This window comes from Ursus americanus, chromosome 6, assembly GCF_024610735.1.
Source record: "Ursus americanus isolate L20-20 chromosome 6, mUrsAme1.1.p, whole genome shotgun sequence".
Lineage (NCBI taxonomy): Eukaryota > Metazoa > Chordata > Mammalia > Carnivora > Ursidae > Ursus > Ursus americanus.
Window position 1 is genome coordinate 62,999,502 of NC_142132.1, and position 23,046 is coordinate 63,022,547.

Here is a 23,046-nt window from a genome sequence, read left to right on the forward strand (position 1 = left end):
TTTGTCCGTCAGCACCCCCGAAGGTTGGATACTGAGCAAACTGATTACAGAACAAAATCGCAAGTTTTGCAAAAGACACAGGATCACGTGAAGTTAGGGGGATGGTGTTGGAGAACCCTGGGTGCACGACTAAGCTGTGGCTTGTGGCGTCCCAGCAAAGTGTGAAGAATTAGGATGATTTCCTGATAAGTGTTTCAAACGAGAATGATTTGAAAATCAAAAGATTAAATGACAAAAAAAAAAAAAAGAGAAAATTAGGTGAGGTCTTTGGTTTGCAAATCCATTTGCAGAAAGGCTATCTTTTTACTTACGCTGTGGAAATTAAAAGTGAGGGACATCAAACTATCATATAATTTTGTTGGAAAAATTATACTTTTCCCCCACAGAAATCCTATTTGGTTTAGTCTTTGTTCATTGTGAAACTCATACGTGAATCTGGGTTATAACCAATATTTTGTTAACCTGTAAATTGCTTTTATAGGTTCTAGTTTTGTCTTTTTAGAATAAAGTCTCAATCTAACGTTTTTCATTATTTACTATGGCCTTTTGATTTCCATTTTTAAGTGTACTCGAGTTCCCCAGCCATCTTCAGCACTGACTATTTTTGACTAACAGGAGCCTCCTATATTTTATGGGTCCATGGAATTGGGGCGACTTCCTCCATGATTACTACCCCCATAGTAACATGGCGCTGATGTTGTTAATTATCAGTGGCATGGAGAAGCAATCACACAGCGTTTCCAAATGTGTGAAGAGTCCGATCTGATTCTTTTCTAGTTCCTTGCGGTTGGACCTTTGATACGTGGTCCACTTATGCTGATTCCCTAGGAGGGTTTACTTGGAGTAATAATGCTTTTCCCAAAGGGAATGACATAAAATTGAATATTGACAAGTATAGACCATTGAGAGAGATACAGACCAGCTGAATATAAGCAAAGCATCATGCTTTTAAAACATCTTTTGACTGGAAAATAACTAGTGTTAAGCTCTGAGAGAGTACCTTTTAATCCATTTTCATTTCCTTTATCCCCCCAAGCGAGAAGAAATAAACCTCCCCTTCTTTTAAACATTTCACACATTCTTGACTGATGTTTAATAGTTTGAAACCTCCTGGACGATGTTGGAGAGAAACCACAATTGAAATCAAATCCTGACCCGATTTGATTTCAGCTTATACACATTCCCTAGTGATGATGAAGTGACGGAGAAGAACAGGGGCTGTGGAATTCCCCGTTCCTTGCAGCGGTGCTTGGCGTGCCCTGCCCGCACGGCTCGCAGCAGAGCGTGCCCCCTCCATCTGGACACCTGACCCCATGTGGCTTCTGAGCTGCATTCTTCCATGGACAGAATAAGTAGTAAGATGGCCATGCAGCACAGTGGGATTTCCACAATAACTCCTGGTAGCAGCTTTTCAATAGGAACTCCTGCAAAGAACGACAAGCAGTAATGCCATGAGATTAAATTCCATGTAGGCGTCGGCACATAAAATATCACAGGAGTATCAATATTCAAGAAAGACAGCATCCCTGTCTGAGTGAATTTTTACCAAATAGGTAATATCTAATGGCCAAAAAAGATCTAGTGTAAAGAGAGTCCCTCACCTTCCTTACATATAAAAATTCTCCTTGTCTTGGAAATACAAGTGAAATTGGACAATATCAAGTTCTGATCTTATAAACTGAGGGTTTATAAGCTAAGAATTTTTAGATATTACTTTAAATTAATTTTTGTCATTGCTGTGATCTTATGTCTTAATAATTAGTTAACTCTTTCTTATATTACTTAACATTCCAGAAATTATTTATGCCTACCCTAAAAGAAATTGGGTTGGATAATTAAATTGTGATTATAAAGAACTCTACTATGATTAAGTCCTTCATACTTTGTACTAAATATGGCACCAAGGATTACTAGTGTTTGCAAATCTCAAACTGCCACATCAAATGAGCAGCCCTCACCCTTTTCTCCTTCTCGGTCTTTACTCTGTAATATAAGGCACAAACTGTGTTTATCAAGAAGCAAAGTCTGTTTCAAATAATATTTGACCATAACTATCAAAATATTCTAAATTTTCATAGAAGTATTAACAAAGACAAAGACCCTGTGGGTTTTGGTTTTGTTTTTTTTTTATTATTTTTATATTGTGTTTATTTAAATTCTGAATAGGTTATACATTCACATGGTTCTACCATCAAAATGCATGAAAAGACAAAGTGGAGGTCCTCCTTCCACCCCGACCCCCATCTCCTAGTCCCCACCCATCTGCACCCAGGCGTGAAACAGGTACTGGGTTTCTATGAATCCTTTTCAGAAAGGAAAAGTCCCTTTGATTAAACCAGTGCCTCCTTGGTCTTTCTGTGTTTTTAAACGTTTCCTCTGGTGGGGAGGTCAGGTCTTGATGAAGTCAGAAAACAGGTGCGATAGAGCCTCTCTGTCCTTTGACCTTAGAGCACATCTGTAATCTAACCAACAACATTCACAAAAATCAATATCAGATGTAAATTAGTGCAAATCTGTCTCCCTTCCCTTAGCGTTTTTATTTAGGGGAACGCTTCATGATGTACACCGGCTGCCTGTAGGAACCTGGGATGGATAAGAGAAGTTCATGGAAGAAATGTCAGCCCTTACTTAAGTGGAATAACAGGAGGACTTTTATTTTATTTTATTTGGCTGGATATTAGGCAGCATGCTTCGGTATGATCTATAAAATTGTAGGTCTGCGTATTGCATGCTTTTGATAACACCACAATAAATGTTCGAGCAGAAGGTGTTGAAGATAATGGATAAGACCAGGTAGCAAAGAGCATACTTCCTCAGTCTTGAGCTGTTCTGCCTTTTGAAAATTGAGTCTATTGTTGCTACAGGAAAAAAAAAAAAAAAAAAAACTGTAAATTCGGCACCCATATGTTCCATGTTGGCCAGCTCTTTGTTTTGGAAATTTCCAAAGTTAGGAAATTAATTTAAAAAAAAAAAAAAACAAAAAACAGTGGCTTACTTTTTTCTCTTAAGAGAAAAATAACATTCGTTCTGAAATCAGACCATTCTCCTAATCCAGATACTATTTTACAAAAAATCATTTCAGCTGTAGGTTGTCCAATGACAACACAATTAATTACTTGCGCCTTAAGCTGCTTTGTATGAGAGAGTAATGGTAATATTTTTATTCAGTCTTTCCAAAGGAGGCTTATAATTACTCCCTAGAACCATAACTAAATAGTGTATATGTGTTCTCATGCCATGTTGGTCCTTTCTTAATAGATGAGATTTGTATTAATTGGTGTTATCGGGATTAAAACAACAGAAACGGACTTGAGCAAAAAAGGGAATTTATTGAAATTATGTAGAGAACACATAGAACAGAAAGCTAAAGAAGCTTTTTGGAAAGCTTTGGAAACTAGGTAGTTGGCGTGAGAGTAACCAGATGCTACATGGTAAAGTTGCCCTTTGATATGGTCTTTACAGACCATTTCAAGGTGGAGAGAGGAGATTTGGCAGAAAACAGAATTGAGAAAGATAGAGAGTAGACCTGGAAGAGCAAACAGAAGATGTCCTGCACATATATTAACCCTGTGGTTGAAAAAGGGCAGGCTGATTTGTCTCAAAGATGGCCAAGACACACGCTACCTACATTTCAGGGGAAGAGGTAGGTCCCCTAAAGAAAATGAAGCAATATTGCCAAAAGGGGAAACAGATGCTTGGTGACCAAAACTAAAGCAAAACAAAGTAAACACACAAGCCTATAAATAGCCCCTATAAGATGGAAATTTCCATTATGGAGGAAAAAACAACAGCACCAAAAACATTTTATCAATATGAATAGCAGAAGTAAAATGAGACTATTCAACACCATTCAATATATATCAATATATCACACCATATATTGTGTGATTCCATTATGAAATGTTCAGAACAGGCAAATCCATAGAGACAGAAGGCAGGTGAGTGGTTGCCAGAGGCCACGGAGAGGGGTGGAAGGGAGTGAATACTAATGGTACAGAGTTCCTTTTTGCAATAATGAAATGTTCTGGAATTAGACGGTGGAGATGGTTACCCAAGTTTGTGAATATACTAAAACCCACTAAATTGTAACTTGAAATGGGTGAGTTTTATGGTATGTGAATTATATATCAATAAAAATTTATAAAAATGAAAAAGTATGAAAGAATGTGACCATTCCAAAAATGAGCAGCTTTCAGGTAATGCCATAGAATGGCAAGCACTCAAAAAAAAGAAAAGAAAAAAGGAGAGATGTGATTGTGGAAAACAGTGAATTACGGGCTCAATCTTGTTGTGATCCTCGTCTGCATATTATTTTTGAGTAATTCCAGTTCCACACAGTTCACTCTCTGCTGTTGTGAAAAGGGCATGTGGAATGATTTGAAAGTTGTGATTCTTGGGGTGCCTAGGTGGCTCAGTCGGTTGAGTGTCTGCCTTTGGCTCGGGTCATGATCCCGGGGTCCTGGGACTGAGCCCCATGTCAGGCCACTGGCTCAGCGGGGAGCCTGCTTCTTCCTCTCCTCCCCGCTCATGCTCTTTCTCAAATAAATAGATAAAGTCTTAAAAAAAAAAAAAAAAAGTTGTGATTCTTAAGAATCACTCTTCAGAAGCTCCAGGTCTGTAAAAACAGCATCTTTTAAACCTCAGTACCTGGTTTTGGATTATCTTCCTGGGTCGTGAAAGGTTTGGTTCTGGAAGGTAAACTCAGAAACAGTCTACATACATCAGGCCAGAAGCCAGATACTTGTAGGCAGACCAGTGTTCCTTAGGTAATTGTGAACTATGGCAAAACTCTGTCCTGAAGTTGAGAGAAAAACATCCATTTTCAAAATTTTTCCTGAGAACTTTATTCCTAAAATCTGAAATCTAGAAATTTCAGCTGATGAAGAAAGACAATTGCCCAGTAGTTCACTGAGCTATCACAAGAATCCACCCTGGCTTTTATCTTTCTCTTCTTTCTTAATATTTTCAATAGTTTTTTTTTTTTCTCTTTTGTTTTGTTTTTTAAAGGATATTTAACTCAACCAAGGATAAAATGATCTTCCATTTTGGTCAAACTAAGGAAACAAAAAAATAGTCAGCAATCTAAGGGTAATCCTAAACTACCTGCCGTTTCCCTCATAGGTCTGGGCGGAGTGACAAAGATGAAACACGCCATGCACATACACACACATATATGTACACACATGTTGTGTTGCAGTTATTCCATGTTCCATGTTTAATGTTGATAAAACCTTTCATGATAGAACAGAATAACAATGAACTTCAGTGATGTTGGTAGGTAGATAATTTAAAGGGAAGATGCTCGAATGCTGTGTCATAGTCCTACTGCCTCTCATTTCGTGTCTCTAATTTTGAGCTTGGCAACTGGATGACCTAGCTTTTGACAATTATGTGTGTAACACAGAGTAAGTAGAATGGAGGAACGCCCCGATGAATAAAGTATATGGTACATTTGTTACGTGACATCACGTTTATCACCTCAGGATCTTTTTGACTTACTTCTAAGTTCTCAGATAAAAGCTGAAAGAGTGATGTCGCCGGAGGCTGAATTACAGATAAGTAAGGCAGTCCTATAGAAATGATATTTATAATGGTGAACCTAAACCTTTTGAACCACAGAAGTTTGAGTAATATTTGGTACACTTTACTTAGAATATATTTACTTTTATTCTTTCCAATTGTATAATGCATACAATAAAATTTCCAGAACATTCAGTTAAATAGAACTGTAAAAATTTATTCAAAGAAAATTTGCTATAGTTTGAAAAATATCTGTTTTCATGTATATGTTTTACAATAAGATTTAAAAATATTCCATAGACAACATGAAAATATTTCATAGGGGTGAAGTAAATTGTTCTAGAGAACAATCACACATATGCAACATTTTTTTTTTTTTGAGATTTTATTTATTTATTTGAGAGAGAAAGAGAGAGAAGCAGGGGGAGCTGCAGAGGGAGATGGAGAAGCAGGCTCCCCACTGAGCAGGGAGCCTGATGCGGGGCTCCATCCCAACCTGAGCCAAAGGCAGACGCTTAACCAACTGAGCCACCCAGGTGCCCCTGCAACATATTTTAAGAAAAAGCTTAAGATGCAGTGTACACAGTCATGTACTTGAACCCAGGTTCTTTGGCAGTTGGCCACATTTCAGAGAAACATAACCACATACTTGTGTGTGTGTGTGTGTGTGTGTGTGTGTGTGTGTATTCTGAACATGAAAATACCACATCTTTGCAAAAAAAATTCAAGGCAGGAAACTTACAAAACATAAACTACTAATTGAATTCTATTTGGAAATTGAAGTATATACCCTTTTGCATATTTGTGTTCTTTCCTTTGCTCCAACTCACCTCACCTTCAAATAAATTAATATAAATTCCTTCCAAATTAGGAACTATTTCAGACTCTTAACTTTATGTAAAAGTATTACACCTTTTATTTAAAATAGATAATTATTGACGTGGGGGGAAAAAACTCACTGGGACAATGACCAAATGTATTTTTCTTCATATCCTCATTTGCTCCTGGTAGGCACTCAAGGAGAGGCTGATGAGTAAACAAATGTACTTATTTATCAAAAGTAGATCTATTGGTGTGAGTTATACACTATTAACTATGAACTACGCTCAGGTTATAAATGAACTATAATTTTGAATTACACTTACGAATTCTGCTTAAACTATCATGCTTAGGCTTTCTAAAAAATATGTAAAATTGCTACACAGAAGTATTTTCTGGAACATACATCAGTACTGTGGAAAACTAGATTGGCCCTTTAATAAAGCCACAGACAAACATTTTATTTCTTCTTTTGCAGAATGGTTTCACGCCATTGTACATGGCAGCCCAGGAAAACCACCTGGAGGTTGTCAAGTTTCTTCTTGACAATGGTGCAAGCCAGAGCCTCGCCACAGAGGTAAGACATGTTGGTTCTTTCTGTGGGTAAGTTCACATTGTTTGTAGAGCATTTTTAAGCCTGGAGTCATAACACAGAGAATCTGTCCCACGAGAGTTTTAGTTACAGTCATATATTAATGTGAGGATTCTTCAATGTTTATGAAATACACTGGAAAATCTATTTTCAGTCTTTAAAGAATCTTCCATTGCATAGATACCCTTTCTGCTCTTAAAAGCCTGGCTCTACCTTATAGTTGAGCTGTTTATTTCATATCTACATATTTGCTGTAGAACACTTATCCGTTTCTTATAATTTTGCCTCAAAGGTAACCACTGTTTTGAAACATGTTTGTAGTAAGACAAGTTTGAAATCTGTTTTTTCCAAATATGTTAGTATAATTATAATGATTGAATTTATGTATTTAATTAGATTTAATTCACACTTTTCAACAAAACTATTATATGTTTTTAAGTATTAGACAAACATGGTAGTGAAGAAATTTTTGCAGTCTTGAATAGAAGAGCTGTTTTAAAGTAAGAAGCTACTTAAGTCATTGGGACTATCCTACGTAATACAGTTTATTTTTTAAACTAAACTCGATGGAAGATTGTGCTCCCTTGTGAAGTGTATCACTAGAAATATATTGCTAATATTAAAAGATCAACATTTGAATATTCTCTATTTTTAACAAAATAATGAACACAGATGCAGGATTATCCCTGTCATAATACTGCTCCTCTTAAATTCTGACATGTTTTCCAAATGGCACAAGAAAGATCGGGATAGAGGAATTGCATATAACTTCACCCAGCTTTTGAGATCGTGTCTTCTGGGGAAACCACTAAATAAATGAAGAGGCAGTTCGCACAAAAAGAAATACAGATGACCATAAATGTATGAAAATATCACATCCTCACTCATAGTCAAAGAAATATTAATTTATTAATCAGTTAAAAAATGAGATCCAGCCTTTCGCCCAGGAGACGAGGAACAGAATTTGAAGAGCAGAAGAAATGGGAACTTTCCTACAGTGTTGGTAAAGTTGATCGTTACTTGCAACACTTTTGCAGACCATTTAGCAGTAACTGTCAAAAGTTAGTGTTTATGTTCCTTTTTACTTAGCAATTCTGCTTCTAAGAATTTACATTACAGATAGATGTATTAGAGGAGGATACAAAAACAGCATACGAGAAGTGCATCAACAGAATTAGTATGAACAATATTTTAAGAACCGGAACGAACCTAAGTATGCACCAAGTATGTTTATAATATTGCGGTACTCACACAATAAAATGCTCTTCAGCATTATCAAAAATGAGGCAAGACCACAGGTACTGATAGAAGAAAATATCCAGAGTGTATTGTTCTCAGTCGTTTATTCTGAGCAGTGGGAGGGAGGTTAACTTTTCACTTTTTCACTTTTCACTTTACGTCCACACTGTTGAAGATTTTTATCATGAGGATGTATTGTTTTTATAATAATATCCTTAAGGGTAGGTAAGAAATAACTACTGGTTAATAAGAAAAGAGCACACATTTGGTAGGCGTAGAGCAGTGCTTACTTGTTGGGTAAAAGAAAAATCCATTCCCATGTTTGGATGGAAATACAAAATAATATAAATATCCCAATGAATGTGATTTCACAGTACTTTCTTGGCCTGTGAAGGAAAAGGTAGTATTCTTTTCAGACTGTGATGTACAGATCGCTGAGTATCTCTCCTTTAGAAGCAAACAGAAGTCCAACTTACTGCTAAGTCTTTGGCATGATTGTGGTTTTTAAAACCTTTTCTGTATTAACTGTGTACTATCTTCCCTATATATATCTTGCTTCTTTTGCTAATTAAGATTCTGAAGCATTAGGTAAAAACAAATATTAAGCACCTATTATGTGCCAGATATTCCACAAGGCATGGAGGTTCTCATGGAGCTTCTGGCATGTTTCCGTTTGGCTTGTATTTTTCCTCTTTTTTTTTTTTTTTTTAAGATCTATTTATTTATTTTAGAGGGAGCACACAAGCAGGGGGAGGGGCAGAGGGAGAGAATCTCAGGCGGATTCCCCACTGAGCTCAGCGTCTGATGCGAGGCTCGATCTCAGGATCCTGAGATCACGACCTGAGCCGAAATCAAGAGTTGGCTGCTTAACTGACTGAGCCACCCAGGTGCCCCATGTATTTTTCTTTTAATAACTGCACAGAGAGAACCAAACAGTTGAAAATAGGTTTAGAACCAAAATCTGGAGCTGCTAATTTTAGCTATTGACACCTTAGAGCTGGTATCTTTGTCTCTTTAATCGACTTGTTGAGGGAAACACATTCCTGTGGGTGCTGACGGTCTCTGTTGCAGTTTATTTTCTGGTACAAAGTAGTTTCCTTTATGTATAGGCCCTATGGGTTTAAAAGTTCATATTAGCAGAAAATATAGCCATTTATTTGATTCAGAACCAGAAGCAGGCTGTCGTTTTTACCCCTTAGATTTTGTCCAGGTTTTAAAAGTGAGATGCCACGTTCACTCTTAATACACAATTTTCCTTTTACCATTCTATCCTTTAAAAATGTGTTTTTCTTTTATTTTGTAAAAGAAATAGATTACGTAAATGAAAAAGTACAGTGAAAAGCAAAAAGAAGAAAAAGCCACTGTTAATTTTCCCTAGAGATAACATTTTGTTTATTCATTAAGACCTTTTGGTATATGTACACAACACACATATTTATCTTTATGAAAATGAGGTCATATATTTATACAGTTATGTAGATTACTTTTCTCATAACATTAAATTGCGTTCTAAATTTTATGCCCCTAAGTGTAAACACGTGATGTTCTTTTGGTAATGTCTTGGTCGTATTCAGCCTTTCTTGTACTTCTTAAGGCTGCTCTTATACTTCTTAAGGCTGCAGGGAAAGTCCTTCTAGCTACATTAATGCTCATCCTTTCCCTCTTTTGGGTCTCCTTGGAAAAATTGAAAGGGGCAGATGGAACGTCAGGTGGATCTCAAAGCAGGAAAAGTAGACAGAATTTGTGCATGTGGAGTGAGGAGAAGGACATTTCAGGGTGAGGCACATGGCATGAGTATAGAAACCAGGGTGGAAATAGTTTGCACACTACAGTTAATAAGGGGACTGCAGGAAAGGATTTGTATGAGAAGAATCTGGGCAATATTGTCCCTTAGGTCCTTGGGGCCAATATTTTGCACATCTTTAAATATAAATACACTGATGTGCATTCAATCAAAAAAGTGGTAGGAGCCATGGTCTGGTTTTCCAGCAAGGAAAAGAATGATGAAGGTGGTCTTTTGAAAAGACCAGCAAGACAGTAGTGTGCAAGTCACTAGCTTTTCTCTTTCTCCCGTACGAACACCCTTCCACTGGAGTAGCCTATTTGTAGCACAAGGCTTACTGATATAAAATATCATGACCCAGGGGTGCCTGGGTGGCACAGCGGTTAAGCGTCTGCCTTCGGCTCAGGGCATGATCCTGGCGTTACGGGATCGAGCCCCACATCAGGCTCCTCCGCTATGAGCCTGCTTCTTCCTCTCCCACTCCCCCTGCTTGTGTTCCCTCTCTCGCTGGCTGTCTCTATCTCTGTCGAATAAATAAATAAAAAATAAAATCTTAAAAAAAAAAATCATGACCCAAATAAAATAAGTGACTAACGTGCCAGTTCTCTAAAAAAATAATTTATAAATAATGTTCTTTTGAGTGCATGACAATAAAAGCATAGAAGAATTCAAATGTGAGCCAGTCTTAGGATTTTCTACTCCATGCTGTTTATTCCACTGTCAGCAACCCTAGATCATCCACAAATTACTTAACCACAGCGAAATCCTTAACTGTCTTCTCTTTGTCAAGTCACAGGGCAATACAATGGGAAGGCTCAAAATGCACAGACCTGAGTGTATATCTCAATTTATTCTAGTCCTATTTTGCATGATCCCTGTGTCTTCTCCCTTCAGTGGTCAGAGAAGCCACGAGTATTTGATAAAGACCTTTCTTAAAACAGCAGTTACTGTGGTTCATTAATTAACACATACAGACTGACCACCAGATATGGGCTAGGCAACAAGCAGACAGGCCTCTCCCCCAGTTTTAAAATACCAGAGGACATTTTTATAGCTTATTTAAATAAGATCCTTTGAAATATTTGCCTGGATTTAACCTGAAATACTGTTTTCACTGCAGTTATTTTCTGGATATCGAAATTATGTTATCTTTTTTCCTCTTCATGTAGTAATTTTACGTGTTTTCATGTAATGTGCAATTAACGTATATTACTTTATAACAGAAAAAAAAAACCCATAAACTTACTGCAGATTTTTTAATGATTTGCTTGGGTAAATATAAAATATTAAACATAAATATTTATAGACATATATATGTCTTTTCACACACCTGTCTGCTTGAATATGGTAGCTTTAACAGCCCTAAACAAAAATCGGTCACTTGCTCGCATTCTTGTTAATTGGGCCAATCTTGACCCATCCATTTATTTGCAGGATGGCTTCACACCCTTGGCGGTAGCTTTGCAACAAGGTCACGATCAAGTAGTTTCCCTCCTGCTAGAAAATGACACTAAAGGAAAAGTGCGTCTTCCAGCTCTTCACATCGCCGCCCGAAAAGACGACACAAAGGCCGCGGCCCTGCTACTGCAGAATGACAACAATGCAGACGTGGAGTCAAAGGTGAGGCGCCAAGGAGGGGAGCCGGTCGCGCACGCTCCTGTGTCAGGCACCCGCGCGCTGTAAGAACGCCTGGTCTCCCTTTTGGCAAGTTTACGCCCAACCCTGAACCTCCCTGGGAGGAATAACAGTACGTGTCAGGTCAGCCCATGGAAGGCACAGCCCCCTTAGCATTTCAAGCTAGGAGGTAACTGTGGATGCTGCCCGATGCATGCTCACAGGGAGGCCACGTCCAAGGTCAATTTATTTGCACCTGCTAGTTTCCTTCCTTTTCACGTATTATTTCGAACGAATCTAACACTTCAGCTCCAACACCAGGGTGGAAAATTGCAAAATGCTAACAACCATGTACACAAATAACCCTTTGGTTGGTATCTAAGACGAGAGGCAATGCACTGAGTATGGATGAGTTGTGGAGAGCATGCCGGCAGCCAGAGTCCCAGCCGAACGTTCCCATTGCCTTGACATGTATGACCTGACAGTCTCTGTGAAGGAAATGTGGCATTTGGAACAGGCCATCGTGTAGCCCTTCGTTCGGTCTAGCTTTCTTTCTGTGCCTCTTGTGCTCCCGCCATAGCTTCCATCCTCATTACTTAGCTGCCATGAGCTTGCTGCCGTCCATGTCACCGAGAGCGAACTAACCGTTCACTTTTTCCTCCTCTTTGCTTCCAAATGTGTTAACCTAGATGGTGGTGAATAGAACAACAGAGGTATATATACATATGCATATAATCTATATCTGCATCATCGTTTTCCCATTACCTAGTGCTGCTGCCTCATTTCTTTCCCTCCTTCTCTGCATCGCCTCTGTAGGCTAGATACCTGCTTTATACCCCCGCCCCCAAAGTAGCATGTGCCAGAGAAGGTAGTAGTTTGATTACCAGGGCTTTCTGCAGCTGAGCCTGGTGTTGGAAAGGAAGACTGAGGAATCCTTGAGACTGAAGGATATCGCAAAGAGCTGGGTGAGATGAAGAGTTTTGACGCATGCTTACCAGCTCTACCTGACGCTGCAGACAACCCTGTCATTCTACTCACCCAGGACTGATTCTTTAGAGTTCTGCATGACACTTAGCCTCAGTGGTGTCAGCAAAATGAAAGTTACCTCCGAAGGATACCAATATTCCCACCCTTCCCACAAGACTCAGTAAGATAGCTAGCATGGCTAAGAAGCTTGCTAACAATTTAGAAATGCATCTAGTTCCTATAAGGTTTCACTCTTTGGGGACTAAGTGAATCGCTGCATGTTTTAGCATTTTTTTAAGGAAGTAAAATGACCTTGGTATGACTAAGCTAGAAAAAAATGTTTTATTGAATAGACATTTGCTAATAAAGAGACCAGCTTGTGGATTCCGTCTAAAATGCAGTCACCCATTATACAAGACCAATTGTAGTCCTCTCCCCTCAAATTGCTTTTATCATTAAAATTGGCATTTACTCTATATTGAATGTATTAAACGAATTGAATTTCGACAAAGAGTTTCAATGGACAATTCTGTCATCGATAATAAAACAGTGGTACTGATCAAACCTTCTGTAAGCAATAGATTTTTCTTGTCATCCCTATTTTGACGTTCTGAAACGTTGGCTTCTGTATAGTTCTGCTACTGGATTACCGAAATTATTCAGTCTGCACCCTCAGTTCCTTCCTGGCTGTTCCTCTGCCTGTGAGTTTGGCGTTTATTTGAAACCCTATGAAAAATTGGCACTAATTGAAAGAAACCTAGTACAGAATGGAATGTGGACCTCAGCGTATTTTGCTTCCTCACTTGGATTTGGGCAGGGTTATGGTATTAACGTGGCAGACGAGGGGCCGGCAGGAATCAGCTGAATGTCTGCTCTGTTTTCTTTGCAGAGTGGTTTCACTCCGCTCCACATAGCTGCTCACTATGGAAATATCAACGTAGCCACGTTGCTGTTAAACCGAGCGGCTGCTGTGGACTTCACTGCGAGGGTAAGAGCAGGGCGCTATGACCCGCCCTGAGAGCATGTGAAACCCTTCTGAGCCCTCCTTGCCCGGCATGAGGAGGGGGTTGGCACCGCTGACCTCTACAGGTCCTACCTACCCGTCAGCAAAAGCTGTGATTTTCAGCTTCTCCTACTGCATGTTCTTGCTTTTATCACAGGTGTGCCTGTTTCCTAACAGGAAAAATAAACCATGATCACGGCGGGGGGGGGGGGGTGCGCGGATACATATATATGTGAATATGTAGCAGATGCGATTCGAGGAATCAGGACTGGAAAGTACAGACCCTTCCCCAAGCAGAAATTTCTGAGACTGTTTTCTAACAGTCGGATGGTACCAGTAGTGCTTTGGCTTACCAGGGTCTTGAGCTTGCAGATGGGAATAGGGTGGGATATCTGGATGAGACCCAAACTTCAGAACCCAAAAAACAGAGACCGTCTTTTGCTTTCATCGTCTGTCCCCTACAGACTTTCATAATGAGTAACAAGATTCCATACCCCGAGTAAGTTCATGCTCCTGGAGAAAGGAGTTACAGTATCATGTGTACCTGGATAGCAACTCAGAGTAGTAGTGTTCTGAGTGCAAACCCCAGTCTGGGTCCGGGCCTGATCCTGAGACACCTCGTCATCGGAAATAGAAAGGAAAGAGGAAGCAGGATAGAGGAGGAGCCCAAAAGTGTGGGCTCAGGATTTAGACTCCTTGGGTTCCAGTTTTGGCTTTAAATTTTCCTGGTGTCCATCAGTTTCCTCATTTATAAAACAAAATGGTGTGAATTATGAAATTTAATACTAATAAAATAATACCGGCACTGCCTTACTGGGAGACTGTGGGAATTAGAAGAGGGAGTGTGCGCAGAGCACTGGACACAGGGCCCGACACGTCGTCGGCAAGAACAGCATCAGCACCGGGATTTCAAACATAGCATGTGGGGTGGTGTTTTTGCTAGAACCTTACTCGTGGGAGGACAGTGGGATTAGATGAGACCAGAGAGAGGCCGTATGCTAGTACCAGCTTCAGCAGTCGCCGTAGAAGTAATACCCTCTTTGAGGTCGCTCCTCAGCTGCCAGGCTACGCATATTTATTTCATGTATTCAGATATCAAGAAAAGGGTTACTTACCCATGTTTTAGAGAAGAGGAAACCAAAGTTTAGCAGCAAGAAGCACCTGGTCCAGGATCCCAGGGCCAGCAGATTAGGAAAGGCAGGATTTCAGCCCCAAAGCTCCTGACCACTTTCTCTCTTACGTGACTGTAGGTGTTCATTTCTCCCTCTCTTCTTATAGCTCACTAGTTCTATAAAAATTAATAAGAACTCAGATTGGACTCCTATAAAAGCTGTTTCCTACCTTCTTGTCATCGGCTTGCTGAGAGCCTTTATGAGATTAAGTGACTCAGGAGTGCCCGTCAGCTCGTGTCCCTGCAGAGCTGTGTTCTGACTGCACAGACCGTGTCCCTGGGGTCAGTGACATGGCTGACCGGAAGCCTGATTTGACATCTTGGAGGACAAAGTTAAGCACCTCTTTGACAGGGGCACATCAGTGCTAAAACTGAAGTTCTTGTCTTGAAGATGCATTCTTCTGGTTTTATTTCTGTAATTCACAGTATAATGAAAACCTCATTAAGTCAGATCTTCTAATTAGGACATTTGGGAAATTGATGTCAGGGTCGTGTTTGAAGTTTGTCTTTGTGCCATTGTTCAGAAACTTCTTGAATGTCCTGAAAATAAGATTGGGGCAATGTTTAAGGGATTTAAGAGGACAAATTACAGTATTTTCAGACTCCTTCAAGCAATTCCAAACCATCCATTTACATTAAAACAATGAACATGCTAATTACAAACACATGCTTATTTATCGATTAAAGATCAACGGAGTTCTCAGACCCACGTCGGCATTAACCTTGGCTGTGGTTTAAAATAACCACATTGTGTTTTTGTTTAAAACGTGTTAAAATTGAGACTATTTACTGATTTACAAAAGCATTTTCTCCAGTCATCCCTAATTAATGAGGCCTACCAGCGCTCGGAGCTGTAGGCTGTGGTTTAATTTGATTGTACTGCGTAGGAGGCCTGCGTGGTCGCTTACACCCCGACACTAGGCTCCCCTCTGCGGCTGGTGATTGATGACTTGCTTTGGGATGTCTGAGAAGAGCTAGTCTCGTAGACAGCTTCAAGAAACCCGCTTTAGGTTCCAAATCTCTAGCAATTCTATTCCCTAGCAACCCAGCATCTACACTGGGGGACCGGGGCCTGTCCCTGCCCACTTTCATTGGGCAATTTCTGCGTCGCACGTCCCTCGGGTGTGGCTGAAACGGCAGCTGAGAGTAAGACGCCCCAGAACACAGATGGGAACAGATTTTACCTGGTCAGAACGCTAAAGGAAGGGTCGTTAAGCCCCGCTTGCTAAGAGCTAGCTGTAAGTCATAACCATAAACCCTATGCCTCAGGAACCGGGTCTGAACGAGATATCGATTAGATGGTTAGAGGTAAATTAAAAAGCAACAGCAGCCCTTGTCTTAGGGGGCTGTGATTTCTGCTCGCTGGCTGTGACAGATAGTTGGAGAAAGGCAGATACAGTCTCGTAGTCTCTGTGGGCTGAGGACGTGACCTAGACGACGGCTACCTACAGGCAAAGAGAGCTGGGGAGTAGGAGCAAGGACAGCTCTTCTGGAATCATTTCCCGCATGCGGTAGATATGCGTTTCCCAAGCAGATATGAGGCAGAAACAAACGTGGTGTCGCTGAAGGGAGTACACAGCAGAACAGATTGCTTTCTGTGCCTCTCTGCGGGGCGAGCTAATTGAGGCAGTAAGAAAGCAGATCCCCGCCAGTGGCCGGTGTGTGCCTCTGAGCTGCAATCCCGGCCACCGACTCAGAGCACGCTTGCCTGTTTAGTGCACCTTCCCTTGACTTTGTGATGACGTCGGTTTGGGTTTTTGCATTGTAATTTTGCAATGCATATGGAAGATACCCCAAATATTTCCTTTTGGATTTTCCATGAAGACCTGGTCAGCCTCATGGGTCCACTGCAGGGAGTTAGCGGAGGGGCTGCTTCACGCTGCAGTGCAGCCTTAGCCTTCTTTGTCCTGTGAGGTGAGTCTGCTGACATGGCATGGACCGCGTCAGAATGATGCGTGACCCCTGCGCTCTCAGCAGATCATTCGAGCTCTCTTGGGGAAGAGAGTGTAACTAAGCCACACCAGAGCTGCTACTGATTATCATTCCAGGAAGGAGCATTTTGCACTGGAGGAACTGAAGGCCAAATTATTATGTGGACGCCTGCAAAGTTCCTTTATTGACTGAGATAGATTAATACTTTGCTGGCTCAGAGTTTTTCTCATCAAGTATAATGGACCACCCAACTTAATCTTCACTCGTGTCATTGACTTTTCTCCTGTACATGATTATCCAGCTCCCCATTTGGGGAGGATAATTGAATAAAATATCCTTCTATCGGTCCTGCGCTTTAGTACATTCTGGTTTTCATCTCTGGGAGGAATTAGGGATGTACGTGTTTGAGTGTTTTAGCTCATGTGTTTCCAGAAGGATTTTAGGTTTGCAGATTAAATGTATACAGATTAAGACATCTAAGGATGAAACAGAAAAAGCAAGTGTTACCAAGCAGCTGGAATGAACCAGTAAATACAACTGGAGGATAAATTTAGGCCTTAAGCTCTTGGATATATGTGGTGGAAAGGGAAACATGGGTGATAGAGTTTTTGTTTTTTGACAAAGGAAGTCTTATAGTTATCTATAGAGATCATTTTTTGTGTATGTGAAATAACTCAAATAGATTTTTATTGTGTCACTTCTTCTATTAAGAAGAGCGAGTTTCATAGTTGACAATACTGTTAATGACTATGTTTCAAAAGGCTCAATTCCAATTGCCCCGTCCTGCCTGCCTGTGAAGGCACCTGGCCCAGGGGGGCTGAGGGACTGTGGCCCAGGTACTTAGCTTGATGGTGTTCTAATTGCATGTGATAGAACTGGCATGTGTGTCACTGACTGGTTCACATGCCCATTGGACTGCCTTTCTCAAATAATAGATGTTTTGAACAAGATTTTGGCAGGTCCCGGGCCATGTTCGGAGCTCAATTAAATCATACAAAAAGTTACTTTATTTTAGGTAGGTGAACCGCTAGACCTGTTGGTAGAAAAATAAAAGTGTCAGACTTAGACTCTGCCCACATAAGAGGCCAACATTATTCAGTATGTGCAGGAGCAAAGCCATGCCCTTGGATAAACGTTATCTGGAGATTTCCTTTCTCAGTTAAATTCAGTCTAGCAAACATAAAGAGCTTCTAGTATGGGCTAGATCTGGAGATTCAGGCTTGAGTAACCTACTGCCCTTATTCTACTAATTTGTTTACGTTCCAAAGTGCTAAACCATACAACATAGCCTCTCTCTTAATTCCCCAAGGCACAACTGAGTCTAGGCTATAATACCAAACATGACTTTTCTAAAAACGTAGAGACTGATGAAGGGGGTTCAGATCAGAGAAGCAAAGCTGAAGGACTGGTTCTAGACAACACTGCCCCCAAAGTCCATAGGCTATGACCCATTCCCCGGGGTACCTCTGGGGACCACCCTCCTGAACCCCCAGAGGCAGAGTCTTATCTTGCTTCCCACCAGTGGAAAGCTCTCTTACTATGTCTCTGTCAGCCGGATTCCAAGACCTTAACCTAGTCTCTGGGCCCAGTGACAGGGATAACTCTGTTTTCTCTACACCTGGGCCATCTTAATTCAGTAGCCACCGTCTAGTAGAAAGTAGCTTTCATTTAAATTAAATTCAGAATTCTATTTCTCATTCTCAATAACCATGTTTCGAGTGCTCAATAGCCACCTGTAGCTAGTGGCTACGTATTAACACAGAATACCTAACATTTCCATCAGCACAGAAAGTTCTTTAGAACAAAGCCGAGATGCCATTAGTCTCAGGTCTTTCCTCCCATCAAGATAATAATTATCTCTAAATGTAACTCCCTCCTCCAAGAAAAATGATCCCTTAAATAGTTATGCAGAGCAATTTTACTCCTGATGGACTTGCCCTTTTTTGCTCCAAAGGAATATTTTATCTTTCTCCTTATGTAGCTAGAAATCACCACCGTCGCCACCACCAAAAATAAAACTGAAATGTTTTTGCAAAAGAGAAATAGAAATTACTAGAAGCTTGAAAGTAGTGATGTCTCCCCAACCCGTGCTATGTGAAGGTCCGAAGTACTAGAAATGAGATAAATCTCGGAAAGGTCTGCATCGGCCAGAGATTTTGCCACTTCAGGATTACCTCACTTCTGAGAACCTCAGTTTTTTAATCTGTGTGAGGGCTGCTTGCATCCTGTCCCTCCAAGATGCTTTCTCTGACCCCCCCGAAGTAAGCTGCTAGCCCGTCACGTCCCTAGGTGTGCTCACCACACTCTGACTCGCTCACTCACAGTCGACGCTGCGCGTTCTCTCGTGTGTATGGTATTGCGTGTCCGGCACACTCCGCTGCTTAGCTAAGCCTCTTGAGAGCTCAGGTGCCCCATTCACCCTCCCTGCTGAGCTCTCATCTGGAACGTGCTCCTCACCTGCTGAGCACTCCCACGTGCTGAGCGTGTGATCATCCCTTCTGCGTGAAATTCAGCTTTTCCATCTTCCAGCAAAGGACTCAGCAACATACTCGCCATGTAGATTTTTCCTAGGAGAGGTAGGCATTTTATTTCAGAGAATCATTCCTCGGTTGTTGTACTATCAGAAGACAGGACTCCCCCCCCCCCCTTTTCTTTTCTGCATGACAGCCCTTTATCTGCCTCTGATGATGTGGCACTTGGACATACAGCTGCATCCCATTCAGCCGAGGGCAACAGTGTGAAAGCACGTGGGACCCTGCCTGTTGCAGATTAAGCCTTTAAGGGTGCTCAGTAGATGTTCATTTTCTTCCTTTCTTCTGTCGGTGAAATTTATAGTAATAATGATTTATTAAAATAGTTACAGTTTATTGAGTATTTACTAAGTTTTGGCTTCCTTCTTTTTTTTTTTTTAAAGATTTTATTTATTTATTTGACAGGGATAGAGACAGCCAGTGAGAGAGGGAACACAAGCAGGGGGAGTGGGAGAGGAAGAAGCAGGCTCGTAGCGGAGGAGCCTGATGTGGGGCTCGATCCCATAACGCCGGGATCACACCCTGAGCTGAAGGCAGATGCTTAACCACTGTGCCACCCAGGCGCCCCTAAGTTTTGGCTTCCTTGTTAAGCATTTGTCATGTACTGTCTCAACAGTCCTATGCGGGCCAAAGTAGGGGTGGAATGAAATGTAGCTCCCACATCCTTGCACTTGCAAGACTTTGAATTCCTCTAAGACCTGTGTATTGGTACCCATTTTGCAATCCCACGGGGATAGTCCAGCACTTAGCCCTGGGAAGGACTCAATATATATTTACTGAATTCGAGAGTCAATGAACCAGTAACTTGCAGGCACCCGTGTCCCCTGCTCCTGGGCAGCCAGCCCCTGTGTAAACGCACTTCTCAAGCCATGGCCCTCTCCCTAGTCTCCGAATTTCAAACGGAATCTTGCCTGGTGGTAGGGAATGCTTCCCAAACCGACATCAGCGCATGGAGGAAGATGGGAAATCCATAGGATTCTAATACTGGGATTTTAAGCAAATGCACCAAACCCACAGATTGAACGTCAGGTGCCACGGGACAGGTTTATTTGAGCCCCAGGAAGATCTGTGATTCGACAATGTAGATGACCTTGGAAGACAGGAAGCCTAGAACAAAGGGCCAGTCACCCAAGGCTGTTACCAAGCTTTGTTCAGTTAAGGTTGTTTCATTAAGCAGGGCCTCAGGGTCTGGACCATCAAGTCCCGATCAAGGCCACCACCAGATGGTGCTAGAAAAGACATCAGCTACTCCTCCATGGGGAAAGGTGCCCCTCGTGTCAGCAAGAGTGTGGCTCTCGTAATAGTTTTGTAAGGCTGCGGCTCTACAGAAGACTCTGCTTTGGTTTGGGTGGAGGTGCCAATGAAAATATATTCTTAATATATTTTCCCTGCACTATACAATTTGTTTTTAAAATAAAATACAATAAAGCAAATGAAAGCAAAGAAATACCACCCTTAACCGTCCTATTAACTTTTTTAACATTAAGTGTCTTTCTCTACGAAGACCGAAGACACACACAAACACATTCATTTCTATTGATATGTATTTTCAAAGATAGAGCCAATTAGGTTTATTCCTAGTACAGGCTCCACAGCACTAAAGACCAAGACTTTTTAAAAACCACGTTTGGAATGAAAATGTGGGAAATCTCATGAAAATGAGATGTGGGAGCATTAGCAAAGGAATGTGAGTTACGGGCTACTGCATCAACCATGATATCGTTGCCATGGTGACATTAACACATCAGGAAGAACAAAACCAGTCAACCAAGGGCAGAGTGGTGGGAGAGACAGCTCTTACAGAGAGTTGCTCTCAGCATGCTATGCAGTCTCCTTCCTGCCTTTTTCATTTCATTTCCTGAATGCCGCATCAAAAGAGAACCACCTTTATAATTTTATCTAATTTTTAAACATTTTATTTTTAAGTAATCTCTACACACCACATGGAACTTGAACTTACAACCCAGAGATCAAGAGTTGCATGCTCTTTCAACTGAGCCAGCCAGGCTCATCCCCCCCACCCCCCTAAAATTTTTTAAAGGAACATTTTTCACTTAAATCATTAGTACACCGGAACTTACTGACCTCTTGCTGTGTGATATAGGGTCTGTGTTGTCTTCTTCTGATGAGGTGATGTTTCTAGGTTGTAGGAGTCCTCAGGTTTGTGTGGGACCCCTGGCTCTCTTTCCGCCGCACCATCAGTCACTGATATGGTCCAGGACAAGTCTCCTCATCACGGGGCCTGCAGCTTTCCTAACACCCGGATAAGAGGGGCAGCAGTCAATCACAAGCCTTGCCCCTCTGCCTGACCACCTTGTGTGACAGTGGTGGCAGCCACCTTCACCTTCCCTTCCCCCCTCATGACGGGTATTGGACAGCGTCGCAGTAGACATCCCAGTCAGCCCGCTGGAGCCCCACACTGGCGCAGAGGCTTACTTTGTGTGCCCTTGGGCAAGTCAGTTACGCTTCAGCTTTGTCATCCATAAAATGGGTCCAATAATAGTACCTCATGCATAATGTCGTTGTGACTGAATGAGACAGTCCCCATTAATCGCTTAGCACAGGGCTTGACCCACAGCACATGGGCAAGGACCCCAGCCGTGCTTTTGGTGAAGGTGGCATTACTGCTTGCCTCAGGGAGGAGACGCGTCACCCAAGACACAGTCCCCTGTAGAGCGTGACATATGTCAGTCAAGCAAGTGCGTCATGGCAGCTCTCTGGAGGGCTTCTAGAGAGAGTGGGAAATGTTGCTTCCCAGAATGTTGGATTTACACTGTTGCACTGCTGTTTATCAGCACGAGAAGGTCGGCAGTTAAGAAACAATCACTATGACATTGTTTGAGACAGTAAGACTTCTTCTAATTAAATCACAGACATTGGAAGGTGCATGTTTCTCTTTGTTTCACTTTTCCTCTTTGGACACGTGCCCTGCTTCCTGCAGTGCCGCTGCTCTAGAATTGTGGCTCGGAGAACAGTTTTAAATGACCCGAATAAATCCTATTTTGAAATTCCGTGAAATAAAGTTCTATTAAGGTAGGAGTTGGCAGAGCTCGCTTTATTCATTTGCACTTTAAAAGAGAACTGTTCATCAGCTGCAGAATGTTCATTTCCTCCAGTGAGTGCCAACAGCGGCAAGGGGGCCCTGTGCCCCTCTGCTGAACGTTGAGAGCACTGTCCACACTGTCATCAGAGCGTTTGGAGCAGCTCAGACGTGCCCTGGTCTGCTCCTGAGCCCTGCACATTCTTCCGTGCCAAAATCTTTCCCTTCTTCCTCCGGTGGTTTGAAAAATGTGCAGGAAGGGTGAAGGGGCACCTAGCGGTAAGAGGTTAGGACCGGGCAGAACCGAAGGTTGCCAAGGGTGACCTGGAGAAACATGAACAGTCACTTACTGGCTGTCTCCCAAGTCAGTTGCAGGAGGCTCAAGGAGACAAGTTCAGGCAGGAGATGAGAAGGGGCTAGCCTAGTTGGGGAAAAAAAAAAAATTGAAGAGTAAGTTGTGCTGGAGACACAGGGATTAGAATCAAGTCCAAGAAATGGAGACTGAGCCCATTTGCCAATGTAAAATGAGACTGGAAACAGACAAATATTGTTGACCAGAATCACCAGACTGTTCATGAGCTCTCTAGAACTCGTTTGTCTTCTAGTTACCTGTTTGTGCCCTTAAGCAACATCTCCCCAGTTCCCAGCCCGCCAGCCCCTGGTACCCACCATTCCAACGTGTGCTACAGGTCATTGCAGGCCTTTCAGTGGAGAAGTGGGATGGTGGCAGTGGTGTTTAAGATGGATTATGACTTACATAATGAAGGGGAAATGAGGATGCTTGGCTGGGAGCTGTGGCAGGCTCTGGTCACATGGGATGTTCAAGGAGCAGCTTG

General features: G+C 41.6%; 1 protein-coding gene across 6 annotated transcripts in view; it reads left to right on the forward strand.

The window, feature by feature from the left end:
* The window catches only part of ANK3 (ankyrin 3), a 349,011-nt gene that overhangs the window by 131,221 nt on the left and 194,744 nt on the right, over positions 1-23,046 (forward strand). For all 6 annotated transcript variants that reach the window (XM_087863095.1, XM_087863094.1, XM_087863096.1 and 3 more), the window contains exons 5-7: positions 6,818-6,916; positions 11,388-11,573; positions 13,423-13,521. In XM_087863095.1, the coding sequence (XP_087719221.1) occupies positions 6,818-6,916; positions 11,388-11,573; positions 13,423-13,521 (384 nt within the window). The remainder of the gene's footprint in view (positions 1-6,817; positions 6,917-11,387; positions 11,574-13,422; positions 13,522-23,046) is intronic.